The sequence below is a fragment of the Rissa tridactyla genome, chromosome 5 (assembly GCF_028500815.1).
Source record: "Rissa tridactyla isolate bRisTri1 chromosome 5, bRisTri1.patW.cur.20221130, whole genome shotgun sequence".
Lineage (NCBI taxonomy): Eukaryota > Metazoa > Chordata > Aves > Charadriiformes > Laridae > Rissa > Rissa tridactyla.
The window spans coordinates 6,215,285-6,234,341 of NC_071470.1; the positions used below are offsets into that span (position 1 = coordinate 6,215,285).

The following is a 19,057-nucleotide window of genomic DNA, read 5'->3' on the forward strand; positions in this document are numbered from 1 at the left end:
CTGAAATGTACTAATTCATGTTCATGAGCTCTTTGTAGCTGGTTGCTTAGGGAGTTTTTTTGGTTTTTTCTGAATGGGACTGGTAGCAGAAGATTTTTGGAGACTTACTATAGGTGCTAGTCAAAGTAACTTTCCTCCCCTCCACGCCCCTGCCCCCTGTCAAGTCATCCAATGCTCCAGAGCTGATCCTAGACAGGCCTGAAAAACTACTCCTGGAAATGAGCACCTGCCTGCACTCTTGCTGTGCTGGCTGTTCGCAGGGATGCGGTGTTTGATGTTTACCGGTGGCGACTCCAGTCGGGTGCCCTTGGCCTCTTACTGGTGAGTTGTAGACCTTAGCGGGGTGTGTTAGTATTTGAAGTGCTGCAGTAGTAGGCAGTGCCACCTAAGTGCTATTTCACTTTGATAGTGTCACGCAGGATACCTGAGAATGCTCTACAAAGAACAAAGAGCATAATTTGTGCCACCTTGGTGTACAGCCTAGCTGTTCTGGTGACCCAGTTTAGTACATGTACTCCTGAGCAGCAAGTAAATAATGCTGTCACTTCTGTGTTTCTGGGGCTGCAGTCAATGCAGCTGAATTTTCAGAAAGCAGAGGGTGCTGGCAGGGCAGAGAACCTGTTAGAAATCACTTGCTGATATAGTTGGCTGTATTTCCGTCTTGCCAATCAAGTCAGCTAACGACCTACAGTAGTGATTTATTCCTTCGTTCTTTGACCTAGGGAGAGAAAGAGCCTGTGTTTGTGAGCAATGCGCTTTTCCGGGCCTGCATGTAATGGAAACTGGTAGGATATGATTGTTGTACTGTTTGGCTGGGGGTTAGTGACTTCAATGAATAATAGAACTCACAAAGGTGCGTTCAGGATCTGTTTGTGGCACTGGCAGTGAGTTGCGGCAGACTCATTTTGTCTTCTCAGTAGACTTTTTGTAAAATCCTCTTTGCTTTGAAGACTCAACATCAGACTTAGCTTTTTCGAAGGGAGTGAAAAATAATAGTGTGCATGAGCGTTAAAAGTGGAAAATGGGGAAGTGAGAAGATGTAACGCACAGAGTCCACAACTAATAATCAGAAAGTACCTGTCCTGTATGTAGTGTATTAAATAGGTACCGCTAGGGATTGTTCAGCTGTTTTTTGGCATAGGAATGCTGGGGAACAACGTGCATTAAGTCCATAGGCCCCTGAGTAGTAAAGGACTATATGTTTCTGTATTTTACCATTCAACTACCCTAGATCAAATGGAAAAAAGAAAAATTTATCAGTAAAAAATTCCCGTTGCCTTCAGATTTGCAAGATTAAATATTTCAGTGATAATGCCATAGGTCCAGTGACATTTATGTGCTGGTATACTAATCTGAACATCTGGATGTGTGTTAATTTACTTCTAGGAAAACGTATTGTATACATAGTACAAAAAAATCTTTATACAAACTTTATAACTGAAATCTCCCTGCTGCTGCAGTGAGGAAGAAGTTTCAGATTTGTGAAAGAGCCAAACAATGAAAACCAATGTAATTTGGGAAGCTGGGAATTGAAGAAAAAAATTAAATGTATTGCTCTTTTTCTCTCCCCCTTTGTGAAAAACATAATAACGTAAGTCCACTGAACAAGAGTGAAACTAGAACTGTCCAGAGACAAATACAGTCACTGTACCATATGCACTTTCTTTTTGTGGTATGTTACTGCCTCTTTCTCTTCAAGATGTTATCTTATTGTGTCCATCCATCGGATTCATATATGTAAATAGTGCACACATGCTCTTGCTTTGTGTGGTCTTGTACACGGTGTTTGGATTTATGGTATGTGTTCGTTGTTTCAGAAGGGAATTGAAATCTGCTATTTAAAAGCCACTGCTAAAGCAGCAGTATCTGCTGCAGCCCTCTTTCCAGGACGGTTTCTTTACTCTCACCCTGATCCAGTTAAAATTTTTTCTTTTCTCCCTCTGCACTGTTTTCAAAATTTAACCTGGCTGTATGAAAGGGACTGTCAAAAAAGGAGCGACGTATTTTACCCTTTCTATTTAGAAGCTGTAATTCCAGGCCTCTTATTTGGGTTCCTCATGCCTTCAGTTTACAGTTTTGTTGATTTCTTTCTGATACAAAATAGCTTCAGGGCTACAAAGCTCCTTGACATACTTTTTCTGAACACAATTTTGTATATGTTTGGCAGATTTCCTAATTGGTGCTTCAGCAACATGTAGGTGAAGAAAATAATAGTGTCCATATAGGCAGCACATAGAAATGTAGGCCATTCACTAAAATGTTTATGGCAAAGTTTCCTCCATAAGTTTCTCTGAAAAATTTGTAGCTTAATTTTTTAATTATACATCCTTATATATTTACACTGCTTTATTATCATTCAGTTGTTACTCTCCCATTTTTCATAGAGCCTTATGATCCTGTTGTCTTTTCTTTTCTGGGAGCCAGAATTTCTTCAGCCTTGTTGTGTCTTTTCCTCGAGAATAGGGAAGAACCCTGTTGGCTGAATAATGAAAAAAAAATTTTTTTTTTCTTTTAGGAAAGAGTCTTATGGCTGGCATCTTGCTCTGCATGCATCATATCTACATGAACTCAAGGCAGATAGGTTCATTTTTTGTTCTTTGAGTGATTTTCACATTGGGGTTAACAAATGAGGAAACACTCAGTATTCAGTAATAAATGTTTACTCTAGTGGGAGGCAGGCTTAGCTCTTGGAAAGTGAGTGGGAGTACTCGATCAACTTCAAAGTGACTTGGATTGAGTTCTTTATGCTGTGCTGGAAAAAGGCTGGGGTTTTTTTTTGTTTTTGTTTTTTTTTTTTTTTTTAAAGTTCTCAATTCTGCAGGCACTTACAATGTGAGTTTAGTGCTGTTGATTTTCATGGACCTGTTGGTGCAAATGACTAACTTTGGTAAGGAAGTGCTGTGTTGCAGGTTTGGACTTCAGAAGAGCAAGGTCTATGCCTTTTTTCATTTTGCTCGAACTTGCTACTAGAGAAGCCATCTCTCCAAATGTGAATATTGTTTGTGTAACTCCTTTGGGACTTGAAAGGTGAAGTCAGGTATCTCTGCAAGAGCATCTGAAATCTGCTGAGAACTGTGAAACAAGGTGTGCAGTTTATATCCCTGTGATGAGGTGTGCTTTCAATGTAGTCTTCCTGTGTGTAAGTGCTCTGATCGCAAGGTGTATCTGGGCAGTCGTTTGGCTTCCACATAAAGCTTTGTGTTTCTTGCAGTGTTTTTATATTTTCATTAGAAGGAGAAGGGGAGAGAGGTGTACAGGCAACTCATAATATTGTTTCGCTTAAATTAATAAGTACTTACAGGCATTAATAATACCAGTAAATAGTTTCAATTGATATTGAGACAGTGGGAACGGAACGACACCTTGAAATTGTACATTATGTTATTGTCAGGAGCTGTTTTAGGACAAGATTATTTGTGGTGGAGGAGGACAGCAAAATGCAAGACAGCAAAATGGCATGGTGACCCGATTGTACTTTTGTAAAAATGTCTTGTCTTAAAGGGGATTTTCACTTTTCAAGTATCAGTGGAATCATAGAATCATAGAGTTGGAAGGGACCTCTGGAGATCATCTAGTCCAAGCCCCCTGCCAGAGCAGGGTCACCTAGAGCAGGTTGTACAGGAACGCGTCCAGGCAGGTTTGGAATGTCTCCAGAGTTGGAGACTCCAGCACCTCTCTGGGCAGCCTGTGCCAGGGCTCTGCCACCCTCAAAGTAAAGAAGCTCCTTCTCATGTTTAGGTGGAACTTCCTGTGGTCGAGTTTGTGCCCGTTACCTCTTGTCCTGTCGCTGGGCACCACTGAAAAGAGCCTGCCCCCATCCTCCTGACACCCACCCTTTAAGTATTTTTAAGTGTTGATAAGATCCCCCCTCAGCTGTCTTTTTTCCAGACTGAAGAGACCCAAGTCCCTCAGCCTTTCTTCGTAAGAGAGGTGTTCCAGTCCCCTCATCATCTTGGTAGCCCTTTGCTGCACCCTCTCCAGCAGTTCCCTGTCCCTCTTGAACCGGGGAGCCCAGAACTGGACACAGTACTCCAGGTGCGGCCTCACCAAGGCAGAGTAGAGGGGGAGGATGACCTTCCTCGACCTGCTGGCCACACTCTTCTTGATGCACCCCAGGGTGCCACTGGCCTTCTTGGCCACAAGGGCACGTTGCTGGCTCATGGTCATCCCGTTGTCCACCAGGACTCCCAGGTCTCTTTCAGCTGCGCTGCTCTCCAGCAGGTCAGCCCCCAGCCTCTGCTGGTGCCTGGGGTTATTCCTCCCCAGGTGCAGCACCCTACGCTTGCCCTTATTGAATTTCATAAGGTTCCTCTTTGCCCAACTCTCCAGCCTGTCCAGGTCTCTCTGTATGGCAGCACAGCCTTCCGGTGTGTCAGCCACCCCCCCCAGCTTTGTGTCATCGGCAAACTTGCTGAGGGTGCGCTCTGTCCCCTCGTCCAGGTCATTGATGAATATATTGAAGAGGTCTGGAACCAGTACTCACCCCTGGGGAACACCACTCGTCACTGACCTCCAACTAAACTCTGTGCCCCTAATCACTACCCTCTGAGCTCTGTCTTTCAACCAGTTATCTATCCACCTTACTGTCCAGTCATCAAGCCCGCTTTTCCTAAGCTTCCCTATGAGGATGCTGTGGGAGACCGTGTTGAATGCCTTGCTTACACCATGCTCACACCAAAGACAGCCCTTGAAGAAACTTGTTAGAAAATGTGTCACCTTTTTAAATTCAAACTTGTTTCCTACATGGCTGTTAGCTTGTGTGGTTGTAGGGGAGATGGCTTTGACTCCCATGAGGAACCATATTAACCAAGTTAGTGGGAAGGGAAAGGAAAACACATTTTCCCACATTCCCAGTGTGAGTTGTTTCTCTGCCAAAGAAACTGTCAGGACAGAGCTTTCTTTTCAGCATAGTGTTTTGACTCTGATTCAAAGCAAAAACTCTGAATAATAGAGAGCTGGGTTATCAACTTCATTTAAACAATGCAAAAATGAAGGGCCACATTTTAAATTCAGATTAAATGAATGATACTCTGAATAGAGAATGATCTACCTAGTCTGTCTTGCAGCACTAACAGAAATGGAATAAATATGTTGGTTTTTTTTGCAGCTAAAAGGGTACACTGATTCTCATGTCCTGGTATAGTTTCCTATGATTAACAGTTGCAAAGATTTTGAGTATTTCTTTAAAAGTCAGCTCCTGACGTATTTGGTCCCTCTTGTTCACTTCTGTTTAGTAGCTCTCCATTTTCAGAAATAGTTTAATCTTACTTTCTGGTCCTGAGGGAGACATGACTCTGTTTTTGTGTTCCTAAAGGCTTGTTCCATCCTTGGATGTGGACTATTTGTGAATCTGGCGTTAATGGGAGGGCATGGGTAAATCTTTTCTCATTGGATCAGGTAAATCAGGTAATTGTTGAAATCTCTGGATTCTGGAAGATAGTACTGATTCTTATTTAAGCCATAGAAGGATGAGTAGTGAGATTATTAGAAATGGTCTGAGTGATTCAGATGGGATGGCAATTTAACCTAGGTTGAGTATCTGCCATGGTATCCAAGCTGAGCGGCATTCATCTTTTTGAGGAACGTAAGGGAAGCGGAGAGAAAGGACATGCAGTTTTATTTTCCTTCTAAATTCTAAAACAATCTAACACTTTTGCCATCAGATGAAGCTTGTGAAGGTAAGCTCGCAGGAGCCCCAGCAGCTGTAGGAAATGGAAGGTTTGCTATCTGTGGGCATCAATTTCAAGCATGTTGCAAAGCAGTTACTGAGATAATAAGCAGTTTGGAGCAGCTGCGAGGGAGAGGAGAAACTTCCTAATACTTTTCAATCTTGATCTTTACACCTTAGTAAGTCTTCAAAAGTATTTATGGGGTTTTTATAAACCTGAAGCCAGACCCGTTCTGTGGTTTTTCTCATGCTCTGGTCCGTTGAGAAATATTGAGATCTCTGATGTTGCAGGATTATTGCTGTTACTTCTGCCAGTCGTTACAGTCTCTGCTTGCTGCTCTTCTGCTGTGCTTGTTTTAGATCCTCTTGGGTTTGCAACCAAATATTCTGATCTACTGTTGTTCTTCTAATTTATCAGTTGTTTCTGAATTGAAAGGAGAGGATATGTTTGTTTGGTTTGTTTTTTAACAGCTGAGTCTAATACTGTTGTTCTTAGTGCTATCTCTTATATAGGCAGGTTAACAATCAGCTTTTGATGATGCAGGTGAGTTTACTACTAAGCAAGTCCTGAAATTAAAATAATGAAAAGATATTGTAGCATTGCCTACCAATTTCAGTTATGTTTTAAAATGTTAAGAGGATGCTGCATGAATCTCAAATGTTCAGTTACAGTTCACTGGGGGCCTGTTACACTTTGGGACCTGTAGTTTGAATGAAACTGTTTCTGCTATAGTTTATTTTTAGGGATCTGTGGAATATCTGTTATCCGTAGGGATTTATAAGCTTTTTCAGAATTGAAGTTTTGTTGGGGCTGCATGTGTTGATTACCTGCAGGCATAGCTTTGACGTAGTAACTTTATTCTCACAGGAGACCGATCTCAGGAAATGAAATGTTTTTCAGACTGTTTCACTTGTCTGTCCCATAACTCCTTAGCGGTGAGCAGACTTTGTTTTCCACACAACCTTTTATCCGTCATACCTATTTAGAGATTTCTTGTCTTGTCGTGCAACACTTTCTGTTTCCTTCCGTTGTATCCTGTGTCATCTTCAGCCCTGCATTGTATTGTGCTTGACGTTTAATTTTCTCAGCATTGTCTTAGGTTGACATTTCATATTTTTCTGTGAATCAGGCTGCTTTTACCTTTGTAGGGACTGCTTTGCACTTGAAAAGTGGTTTATGACAGACAACATAACTAGGGAGCTAGTTCATTTCTCCTGATAATTGGGCTGCCCTGGGTCAATAAGAAGGATGGGTGGTGGGTTCGCTGGGATCTTGCTGTGCAAGTGTTTGGCAGGGTAGTTCTAAAGGTGAACCCAAAACCTCTGTAATAAGGTCAAGAGTGAAAGCATCTTGCATTCAAGGTAGGCTTTGGGATTGAAAATATTCTACATGCCTATCAGAAACATTCTGAAAAGAAAATCTGATCAAGTTCCTTCTTATTGCCAGGTCTTGGTTCCCTGTGCATAGAGCAGCAAAATTTACCCAAGGAAGAAGCAGCTACGTATCTCTGTATCTTTTCCCAAGCTGCCACCTTGTTAAGTGATTTTTCTTTAAAAATAAATAAATGAAGAAAGAAGTTGTGTAGTCATAAGGAGACAAGTTTGTTATTTTGTCCATGGGAGGTTTATATGACCAGTCATTCTGTACCATTTTTTCCCCTATTAAGCATGAACAGTGAAAGAGAACAAGTTAATGGTAATAAAATTAGTGATGACAGTTCATTCTGCATGTTTTGTGATGCTCCTAAAAAGACAGAACCTACTTTTGTATGTGGTAAAAAGTCATGTGGGAGGGAGGGTATAGCAGCAGGCAGTGCAGGAGTTTCTCTCTGATTGCCAAGCTGAGACTCTGCAGCTGAGGCATGAGTCTGTGCAGGTTTTTCTGGCTTGCCAGCAATTCAGTTTTCATAGCACATGGCTCTTTTGACCTTGAAGTATAGGACTTAGGTTCTTGCTGTCTGTTTCTAACAGAGGAGGAGAGTGTGGAGATGTTCACTAGAATGGGGCTGTGCATGTACTCTGAGAATTCACATAAGCCTTTGTTTTGATGGTAATATTAAACATCCCAGCAGACAATAATGCTGTATTTCTTGCTGAGCAGAAATTTACATGCTAACTTACCAATTATTTCTTGTCTGTAGTGATGGGAATGAAAAGTATTACCTGAGAAAAGTTTCATTTCCATATTCTTATCTGTCTAGTACTATATGAAATCTCAAGTGAAGAAAGTTTTGCCCCGATTGTAAAGTTTTTATACCACTACAGTTTTATCAGTTTTGAACAGGGTATATTTAAGATAGAAGATCCCCATGTAATAAACACAGTTTACATGTTCCAGAAGCTACTATGTTAGTGTAAATAAGATAGGCTGATATTATAAAATCATTATTGAGATAATGATGCTTAACATAATAGGATTAACATGCTTTAAGTATGTTGATTTTTAAATTGGTAGTTACGGTATCCCTTAATATATGTAGATTAATGCTTTATGTGACACACATATACTTGCTTTTTAATCTAAAATAGAACTATAGGTATTAATTAAAAATATTAACTCTTGTGAATAGAAGATTTATTTTTGCATTATAAGTTTAATTCACTACTATATTCACTACTAGAAAAAAACTTCTATCCAGATCAGTTAAAGCTAAATTTATTGAGAGTTCAGTGAAGTATTATTTGAAGCTGTGACTGTCTATCGTCAAAGTCCAGTCTGATTTAATATATGTTTTACAAAGAAAAGAAGAAATTTAATAGGGCAGCAGTGGGTGGAGCAAGTAGCTCTGAGCAACTGGATGGTTCTTCTATGCCGAATTAGATGCAGCCTTTGCCCTTTAGATCAGTGATTAAACTGAGCATCTCATGCACAATGCTCATTTATATTGTGGGATCTGTCCTGAGCTCTGTTCTAGTTTTGTTGTAATTGAGTTAATGTAACAGAAATAATTGTTAATTTTTCTCTGCTTCTGGCTTTAATTCCATGGTAGAGTAAATCTGCGTGCGGCGTGCCTGTAGCAGGTGCCTGGCTTTCTGCTGTTATGTTTTAAGAATTGCATTTGATGACTGAGTGTTGTGGATGGGTTTCTTGATAGTGGAATGTTCTTCGTGCTTTGCCATTTATTCCGTGAAGTTGTTGAAACACCTTGTTAATTCTTTAACATTTGTTGTTTACTTCAAAACTAATTTTAAATTACTTAAATTTTTTAAACCAATAAATGATATGAACTGAATTTTTGCATCTGTAGGAGATTGAATTTAAGACAAAATTTCAGGATCACTGCTGGCCTCGTTTGTTTGTTTGTTTGTTTTTTTTCCTGGGCCTTTCAGACTGTTGTTGCCTGCATCTTAAGTTGTTCTCAAAAGTGTCAAACAATGAGTATTACTCAGAATTCTCCAGGAAATGCACACATCCTTTTTTTTCCAGCCTGTAAACAAAGCTAAAATTGGGGAAAAACTTGAACTGTTCCAGGAAACAGGCCTCCCTGTTTGTTAGCGACCTCATTTTTCACATGTGCTTTCCAAATGTGCTCCACCCCTACCCCTTCAAGTCATTTTGTCAAGCCTTATTTAAGTTTCAGTCTCGTTTCTGCCATTCTTCAACAATAAACTCAACGGAGTGGAGCTTGAATTTTTTTTTTTTTTTTTTTTTTTTTGGAGGGGGGTGCGCTAAGTTAATGCAAGTCAGGACTATTGGGGAACATACCAGTTTTAATCGTATAAAAGAATATATAAGAGAGCTTTAACTGTGTTAAATCCATTTACGAATGTCTTTGGCTCGGTCAGGGTTATGCCAACTGTTTGATGAAATGTAGCACCGTTTTCCTTTAGATAAGCGACGTGAAGAAAAATGTGAAAATATTTTAGTCTAGGCTTTCTAGCTGAACCTGTTCTCTGCATACATCCTCCATCTGACTTGAGGCAGAGGTGGGAAGAAAATCTTCCCGTGAAATCTGCTGGATTTTTCATTCTCTGAGCTGTTAGAGCTGAGTTTGGACTGTGAATCCTTCTGTTACCACAAGTGCTGGTAAACCTGCGTTGCTGAGGTGTTACTGTTGGTCTTAAGGTGTTGGTTGCCATATGTCAGGCAACTTGGGGTGCCTGTTAGTTTTTTAGGTGTTTTTTTTAGTTAATTAATCGTTATTTTTCTCAACAGAAACAGATTATTTTAAAAGCAAATCTAAGCTAACAAGATTTGTGACTTGATTCTGCTAAATGCCAAGTTCATAAGACTGAAAGAAAAAAGGTGTTTGATCAGCTGTTTTAAAGGAGGCAACTTAAGATCTGGTCCATTATCAGCCACTAAATAAATTCACAGTTTTCTGAAGGACCATCAAGAATCACAGAATAGTTCAGGTTGGAAGGAATGCCTGGAGGGCATCTGGTCCACCCTGTTGCTCAGAGTGGGTCTGACTTGGTAGGGTTGCTCAGAGCTTTCTCCTGTCAAGTTTTGAGTATCTCCAAGGATGGAGGTGCCACAGCCTCTCAGCACCCCCCCATTCTGGTATTTGACCAGCCTCATAATTAAAATAGTTTTGCCTTGTAAGTGATGGGAATTTCTTGTGTTGCAACCTCGCCTCGTCCTGTGCATCTGCAAGAAGTGTCTGCCTCTCTCTTCTCTGTACACTCTTGTTTGGTAGTTGGAGACAGCATTAAGGTCTCCCTTGAACTGTATTTTCTTAAGCCTGAGCTAACCCAACCAACATCATTCCAGTGCGTTTAAACATTCCTGTTTATTCAAATGTTAGATTCTCACCTGTTACTGAAAATTTGTTTTTAAACAAAGTTGAAACCTTGTTTTTGAACAAGGTTTGTTTCTTGCTCTGTGCTTTTCTCAGACTGTTCATGGTTTTGTATGCAATACCTGGATGAACATGGAAAATTTATCAGAAAATCCAATATACCGTGCATCTTCCTTTGCCTTTCAGTAATTACGTTTGTGCAGCAGACAAATCGACATTGCTAGTGGTGGTATTCACTTCCTACCTTTTAAATTCTTTTTGATCACTTGTCTTACTTGAACTAAGGCTAAACATCAATGTTACTCTTTTTTTTTCTTTTTTTAAATGAAAAGATAGTGCCTTTTCAATGTCAAACGTACCAACCATAGAGGACGTTCTCAGTGAAATATATTCTTGCAAGCTGGAATGTTTGTATCTTGGTATTTAAGAGGCAGCATTTCATTGAGACTGTAATAGTCTGCCTTGTTCTTAACATGAGTGTCCGATTGAAACATAAGAGGATCAGTTTCTGCATTGTGGAATTGTGTAGATTGGATCACAGTGTGGTGATGTGGAGCAAGCTACTTGCAACTATGGATTCCTTCTGAAGGCCTTTTTTCTTTTGTTCTCTCTGCTGTAAAGAAGTCCTGAACTGAGGCGAGTAGGGAGGCAAAAGTAAGATTTCAGCGATATCAGCATTTATAATTTTCTTATCTCAGGTTGTATTTAAACTAGTTTTGAAAGGAGTAATTTGGCTAGCGCTTCATGAGAGCGCTTACTGATGCTTTAGACTGTAAAAAACACTTCTGCGAACTGTACAAATGAGAACTGTTGATGCTGAAGTTAGGGGCTTGAGGTTACCGACCTCTATGCAGGTATGACTCAATTTAGCAGAAGGTTCAGTCTTGTAGGATACCCAAGCTAGCCTGAGTGTTGAGGAAGATGCAGTATGTTGCACATAAAGCTTCAGTCAGGATTGTGGCCTTGTGTCTAGGAGCTCTTTCTCCACAGAAAGAGCTGAGCGACTTTGCTTGATAGGGCTTTCTGAATCCCTTCCCCCTCCCCAAATGTATTTGGGATGTTTAATGTCTCTGTGAGTCTGTCTCTTCTCTTTTTAAATTGGAGTGGTTATGAATCATCCGATTTCCTGTTGCAAATAAAGCAGAAAAATCCTCAAGTAATTGTGTGACTAGCATTAACGCAGCTTTGCATGGAGGAAGCTCAACAACATTAGCAGTCAGAGGTGATGTACTGGAGCCTTATAAATATTGTTAAATGTTCTTCCAAACAGCAAGAATGCTTTCTGCAGCTGTTTGGGTGAGTATGGCTTAAGCTTTTACCAGTGTTGTGTTCAGGTAAAAGAGGTCCATGAAAGTCTGTGGTGGCTTCCTAATCAGATAATACTCTGTTCTTACCCCTCCTTAACTATAGTTTTGATAGTAAGAGGGTCTGCAAATGGTGGCAAATGTGCTGAAATCTTGCTGCTTTTCCCACTGATAGTGTTGTTGGGGGTGGGGGTGAGGCGGCGGGGGGAGAAAACAGCTGGAAGACCTCAGCCATGGTCTCAGAGTAGCGACTGGGAGAAGTCTAGGGAGTGTTGCTGTGTTCACCTGAAAGCTGGAACAAATTAACTGTGGGTGGAAGGTGGGCACGCAAGGCCTGGAAAATATCTGTGGCAATGCTGTGTCTTAGGTGTGAGAGAGTCTGAACAGCTTTATTTTGCTTTTAGGGTAGTGCTTTAACTCCTTCATCTGTGTCCCATTAGATGTGCTTTATACTACTCTACGTACATGTGTCTGCAGTAGAAGGAAAATACATTACACCAAAATATACCGAGTATTAGCCTGCAAATTGGCTGAAATAATGGCATTCCACCTTTAAAAACATTATAGAGTGTTTTTTATTTAAATCCCCTCTTACAGTTTCTACTGCTTTCTCATTCTCTATTTGGTGAAGGTTGGAGGGGTTGGTACGTTTCTGAAGTGTTGTCTCCTCACTGAGGAGAGTGAACTCCCGTCAAGGGGAGCGAAGTAAGCTGAATGGGAGTGGGGTCCGTTTCTATTGTTGATTGAATTACGCTCCTTTCTATGTAAGAACAGAATGAATCACTGCTGTTTGTCTACACCCTGAAAAATTGGAGACCTTATAGCAGCCTTCCAGTCCCTAAAGGGTCTCCAGGAAAGCTGGGGAGGGACTTTTGATCAGGGAGTGGAGCCTTAGGACGAGGGGGATTGGTTTTAAACTGAAAAAGGGGAGATTTAGATTAGATATTAGGAAGAAATTCTTTCCTGTGAGGGTGGTGAGGCAGTGGAACAGGTTGCCCAGAGCAGCTGTGGCTGCCCCATCCCTGGAGGTGTTCAAGACCAGGCTGGAAGGGGCTTTGAGCAACCTGGTCTGGTGGGAGGTGTCTAGGGGGGTTGGAATTAGATGATCTTTAAGGTCCCTTCTAACCCGAACCATTCCAAGGTTCTCCATCTGCCCACCTGTTTGGACACTCTAATAGCTAATACTCCAATATAAACAAATGTTCGTATAGTACAGCAGCTTAAAATACAGTGGCTGGAAGTGTCTTTGAAGGAAGAAGCACAAAAGAACGTGAACCAAAATTACTGTAGGAGATCTAAGAGCTTTGCTTTTATTTTAAAAGTGGATTATGAGGCTAAATGAAGTCCATCATGACAGTAGGCTGTAAAGATGTTATATTTGCTATTGACCTATTTCCTGGAGATCTTACAAAGTGTGAAAATACTGAATAGAAGAGTTCCAGTTGTGTCATTAAATGCATGTCCTATTCTTAGTGGATTGAATTGCAAATGAATACAGTTCCCTTCTACCAAAAAAACCCAACCTTAAGATAATTTGGCAAGTTCTACAGTGTACAATCCACAACAACGGGTGTTAATGTGTGTTTAATGAACAAAGTATAATAACCTCATAGACAATTGACAGTCATCTGTTTTAACCATATGGGGTGACAATATTTGTATAAAGTCCAAATCATATAGTACTGTCACCTTGAATTCTAGTTTTATTTCTTCTGTCATTTTTGGTTTATTCCTTCCTCTTATGATGAATGTTCTCTTTGAATTTCAGAGTAATTGGTCTGGAAGCTCCCATGATTCAGTCCAATCAAGGAGAGTAGTCATTTCTCACACCATGGATAAAGCACTGAAAGAAGGTGAGTCTTGGACAAAGGATCATTAGACTGAATATCTCGTGTCCGCTTAGCAAACCATGACTGCACAATATTCCAGGATTTTAGAATATGACCCTGGTTTCTTCCTTGATATAAAATAGAAGTGCAAGGTCTCGGTCTTCCCAACAGGTCTACTGTATTAAGTGATGTGATGTTGTTTTTGCAATTGCCTTGTCATTTTAGTGGTTGTTTTTTACAGAAATATATTAAAATAGAGTCCTTAATACTTGTGCAGAAAACAAAATGGTAACGTTTAAAAGTTTCTGGATTGGGATTTCCTGAGCTGATAAAATCCTTTAGACTCTTGCAGATATTCTTCCCATTTCATTCAATTCTTTCCATGAAAAATGAATCTAAAATCAGGATTTGTATTGCTGGCTGATGCAGTCTATGAAATCTGTGGATCACTAGTGCAGTCACTGGGCTTTGGATTGTAAAATGTTAACTATGGTCATTGGATTTAAAAGGTCTTCTTTATAATACTTTAAAATAAGGAATAACTACTACCTCTGAATGCATTTTTTTTTCAACTGACATCTGGTAACACAATACATTTTGGATAACTGTCTTGGAATCTGAAATGAAGCCTTGACATCATCAGCACAGGATTGGAGGTAGTGGGGTTATTTGGAGACAGATAACAGGTATTGTGGAATACGGGAGGAAAGATAGTTGTGTTACACTTCCCTCCTGTTAGTTGCACATGGGATTAATTAATGTGTCTGTTTAAAACAAATAAAAAAATATTGGGAGCTGTCTTCATTTAAGGTATTTATCCAGCAGATCATTCAGTTGGGTGCATGAATCCATCCGTACTCGATAATGTTGAAAGTTACTAATATGATTCATTTCTCAGAGTTGAGGACCTTCTGTTGTGACAGCTTACTTGCCTTTTTGCTGTTTCCTTTCAGAGTAGCTCTTACCCTCCGTTCTCGCTCTGAATTTTGGAGAGCAAATTTGTCAGATTTGGTTGTATTTCTTCCAGGCTTAAGTGACGAAGCCAACTTCTCCTCTGTTATGCAGTTTGACAAGGATGAGAGTGTACTTTTCACTCTAGCAAACATTTTGGTTTTGGAAGGTATCTGAGTCAACTTAAGTTTGAGATACTGAGTGAATCCCAAAAGAAACATTTTACTTTAATTTTATTAGAGTAAAACGATCAGTCTGTCTGCAAATAAACAGGACACATTCCTTGCCCTGTGACAGTTCTGAAATTTGTAGTTGTCTTGACACTATGAATGCATTTTTTATAAGTTCATGGTTAAATAAAATTTTATTACTAATGATATAAAAAATACTGTCTGTATTTCTGTTTCCAGTCTTAGACTGATAAGGACTAAAGTATTTGTGAATCCTAGGAACTTTTGCCAACTTCTTGCTGCAACAAGATCTAACATGCTGTTCAACAAAATGCTTTAAAAAGCCTCATTCACTTAGGAGACTTTCAGTTCTCCCAAGGTTTTCATCTTGGAGACCAGTTCACAATCCTATCCCACTTGAGGTTTTGAGTAGGTGTTCTCAAATTAACACGGTCAATGGGCTTTTGCAGTGTTTTTTTATTCAGATTTTACATCTCTTTACATTACCTTAGAGATCCAAGGATAATATTTTCGGATAATATCATCAAAGTTTGGAAATGCTATTGCTGGTTAGGAAGAGACAGTCCTTTGGTTAATTCTGACTTCACCTCTTTTTCATCATCTGTGTAATTAAGTTTGCCCAGGGTTTACATTAGTTGCTCACTATCTTGCACCCCTCAAGAATTGCCTGTTGACTGTTACTCAGTCATGCCATGCTTTTGCTAGTGTTAGAGCCAGTCTGTGTGGACTTTTCTCTCTGGGTTTAGAGTGGCTCTCCTGAGGTTCTGTGGTGTGTCTCGCTTGACAAGCTGTCACTTGCTTTACTGCCTTTTTCCTGTTATTGTAGTTGGGAGGATAGATATCAGTGATCATCCTTAGCTTTAATTGAAGGGGTTATGCATATTTCCATTTCAACCATCAGTCTTATTTCAATAAACTTGAAAACACTATGGTGCCTAGATAGTTTTTCAGTGATGGTCAGTGGCTGATAATAGTTGCCCGTGTCTTGGATAGCTTCTCATCTTGCCAAAGCCAGTGTAACAGAGTTGTTGGTAATTGTCTTTCTACAATGTTAGTCACTAAGCACCACCAAGAAGGAACTTCTGTTTATGTTGGTTTACAGCTCAGTTCTAAACTTCTTTCTGATCTCCCACTGATGACGGAGCAGTATAAAAAGCTGGTGCTTCAGAAGTGCTGTTTCATTCTTAATTATAGCATGTTTGCATAAGCTGCAGATACAAGATAAGGGACAGTTGTGAATTAGCCCTGCTACTGTGTAGTGTGTTTTATGGAATCGCAGATCTCAAAATTGAACCAAGTGTAATCATAGAATCATTTAGGTTGGAAAAGACCCTTGGGATCATCGAGTCCAACCATCAACCCCACTCTACAAAGTTCTCCCTTACACCATATCCCTTAACACCACATCTAAACGAGTCTTAAACACATCCAGGGATGGTGACTCCACCACCTCCCTGGGCAGCCTATTCCAGTGTCTGACCACTCTTTTCTGGGAAGAATTTTTTCCTAATGTCCAGCCTAAACCTACCCTGCTGCAGCTTGAACCCATTCCCTCTTGTTCTATCACCTGTGAGAAGAGACCAGCACCAGCCTCTCTACAGTGTCCTTTTAAGTAGTTGTAGAGAGTGATGAGGTCTCCCCTCAGCCTCCTCTTCCTCAAACTAAGCAGTCCCAGCTCCTTCAATCGCTCCTCATCAGATTTATTCTCCAGGCCCTTCACCAGCTTCGTTGCCCTCCTCTGCACTCGCTCCAGCACCTTGATATCTCTCTCGCATTGAGGTGCCCAGAACTGGACACAATACTCCAGGTGTGGCCTCACCAGTGCTGAGTACAGGGGGACAATCACCTCCCTCCTTCTGCTGGTCACACTATTTCTAATACAAGCCCGGATGCCATTGGCTTTCTTGGCCACCTGGGCACACTGCTGGCTCATGTTCAGCCGCTTGTCAATTAGAACCCCCAGGTCCTTTTCTGCCGGGCAGCTCTCCAGCCACACTGCCCCAAGCCTGTAGCGATGCATGGGGTTGTTGTGGCCCAAGTGCAGGACCCGGCACTTGGCCTTGTTGAAGCTCATTCCATTTGCATTGTCCCATCGATCCAATCTATCCGAGTCTCTCTGTAGAGCCTCCCTATCCTCATGCAGATCAACACTCCCGCTTAGCTTTGTGTCATCTGCAAACTTGCTGATGATACACTCTATGTCCTTATCAAGGTCATCAATAAAGATGTTAAACAGAAATGGTTCCAACACCAAGCCCTGAGGGGCACCACTTGTGACCGGCTGCCAGCTGGATTTAACTCCATTGACCACCACTCTTTGGGACCGCCCATCCAGCCAGTGCTTGATCCAGCATATCGTGTGCTTATCCAGGCCATGAGCCGCCAGTTTTTCCATGAGAATTCTATGGGGGACGGTGTCAAATGCTTTTCGAAAGTCTAGGTAGACAATGTCCACAGCCCTTCCCTCATCCAATAATCGGGTCACCTTGTCATAGAAGGAGATCAGGTTTGTCAGGCAGGACCTGCCTTTCATAAGCCCATGCTGACTAGGCCTGATCCCCTGCTTGTCCATTATATGACTTGTAATGGCACTCAAGATGATCTGCTCCATGACCTTCCCTGCTACCGAGGTCAGACTGACAGGTCTATAGTTTTCTGGATCCTCCTTTCTGCCTTTTTTGTAGATGGGCACTCCCCAGTTAGCCATGACAAGAAGATTTTTCCTTGTTGAATATGGCAGAAAGAGAAGGCCTTTTAGTTTTAAACCCCTGAGTCCCTTTGTCAGCCAGTAGTACTTGACTGACTAATACTGAAACGTGGGTGTTTTTCAGAATTTCTTGTGCTTTTTCGTGATAGATTGATTTGATTCTTGTTTGCCCTTCATTATCTTATGCAAAGAAAAGATGACCCACTTTCACAAATACTTTTAGCCTTTTAACACTTCCTGTTGCTTATCTGGTAACTTCTTGTTTTCAGCCCATATCATATGGTAGTTTGGAACATGTCTCTTAAGAGAGATTGTGCTCAGTCGGACTCATGCTGCTGTTGCGCGATGTACTGTTTGGACTGAGGGCTGGGCTGTAGCTGTCAGTAGATTTATCTGCCGTGTGTGTAACCAGTCTCCCAGGAACTGAATTTCATCTTCCATTTTTATTGCCCGGTATCCTGTGGTCTTTTTGTTGTTCTTCACAGTCAGTCTTTGTCTCCACTGCTTTAGTAGTGCCAGGAAAATTGGTCTCCATACTATCTCCATATTACTTACCTGCTTTACTCGATCATTTATGAGTAAGTAAAACAGCATGGGCCGTAGCACAAATCCCAGCAGAACTCCACTGGTGAAATTCTTCTGCTGTGAAAATTGGCTATTTATTCGTATCCTGTGTTTCTTAGCTCTTAAAATATTTCGTGCCAGAGAGCTATCTCTTCTTTCATAGTGGCTTATCTTCCTTCAGCCCTGTGTTGAGGTGACCTTGTTGGAAATAGTTTGGGAATTTAATTAGATTGTGCCTGCGGATCAGATCTTACCTGTCTGTGTTCTTGTTGGACCCCTTAGAAGAACTCTGTTAGGGACGTAAGGCAGGACTTCACGGTACAAAAGGAGTTTTTTCCCAATATGTCTTATTTCCTCACTTAAGATCCATACATTGACATTTAGAAAAAAATCTTGCAGTAGCTTCTGCCACTCTCTATTTGAAAAGCTGTATTTTTTTTTTCACAGTTCTCAAAAAATGAGTTGTTTGCGTCCAAAATATGAGCAAGACTTAATTTGAATTCATGTTCTCTCTGCTACTCAGATTCAAACACTTGGAGCTAACAACTCTTGGCAGAGGGTACATGGGCAAAACTATTTGAACAGAAATTTGTCTGATTTTTTTTAAAAAAAGCATTTCCTAGATCTTTTTAATACATTTTTTTCCTCTATTGTTTATATATTTGGAAATTTTTATGTCTTTTCTGCACATTCATAATAATTATTAAAGAAGCAAATGTCAAGAGAAGTTTAATAAAAACAAACCAAACAATGCGGAATGGGAGACTGTTGGTGTATGACCCCTTTTGCATGGGAGCTATCCATCTCTGCACAATGATAACATCTAGTCTATTAAACATGTAGATTTCGTAGAGTTTGAATAATGTAAAATTCAAGTAAACCAAGAAATGCTAGTGTTTTTCCAAGCATACGCTTTAACAAGAGAACTGAAATCTATAAATCACTATTGCTAGTCACGGGGGCAGGGTCAGCCTTTAACACCATGGTCTATGTAAAGATTTAGTGGGCATGAGAAACTTAATAAACCTCATCATCCTTACTTGTATAGCTAAAACATAATAAAATCTAAAATACAATAAGTGATTAATGGCCTTTAGCTCT

The 19,057-nt window shown here is 40.6% G+C and overlaps 1 protein-coding gene across 1 annotated transcript in view; it reads left to right on the plus strand.

The window, feature by feature from the left end:
• SNX25 (sorting nexin 25) overlaps window positions 1-19,057 on the plus strand; it is a 92,140-nt gene that overhangs the window by 1,195 nt on the left and 71,888 nt on the right. Inside the window, exon 2 of the mRNA XM_054202529.1 lies at window positions 13,483-13,567. Within this exon, the coding sequence (XP_054058504.1) occupies window positions 13,483-13,567 (85 nt within the window). The remainder of the gene's footprint in view (window positions 1-13,482; window positions 13,568-19,057) is intronic.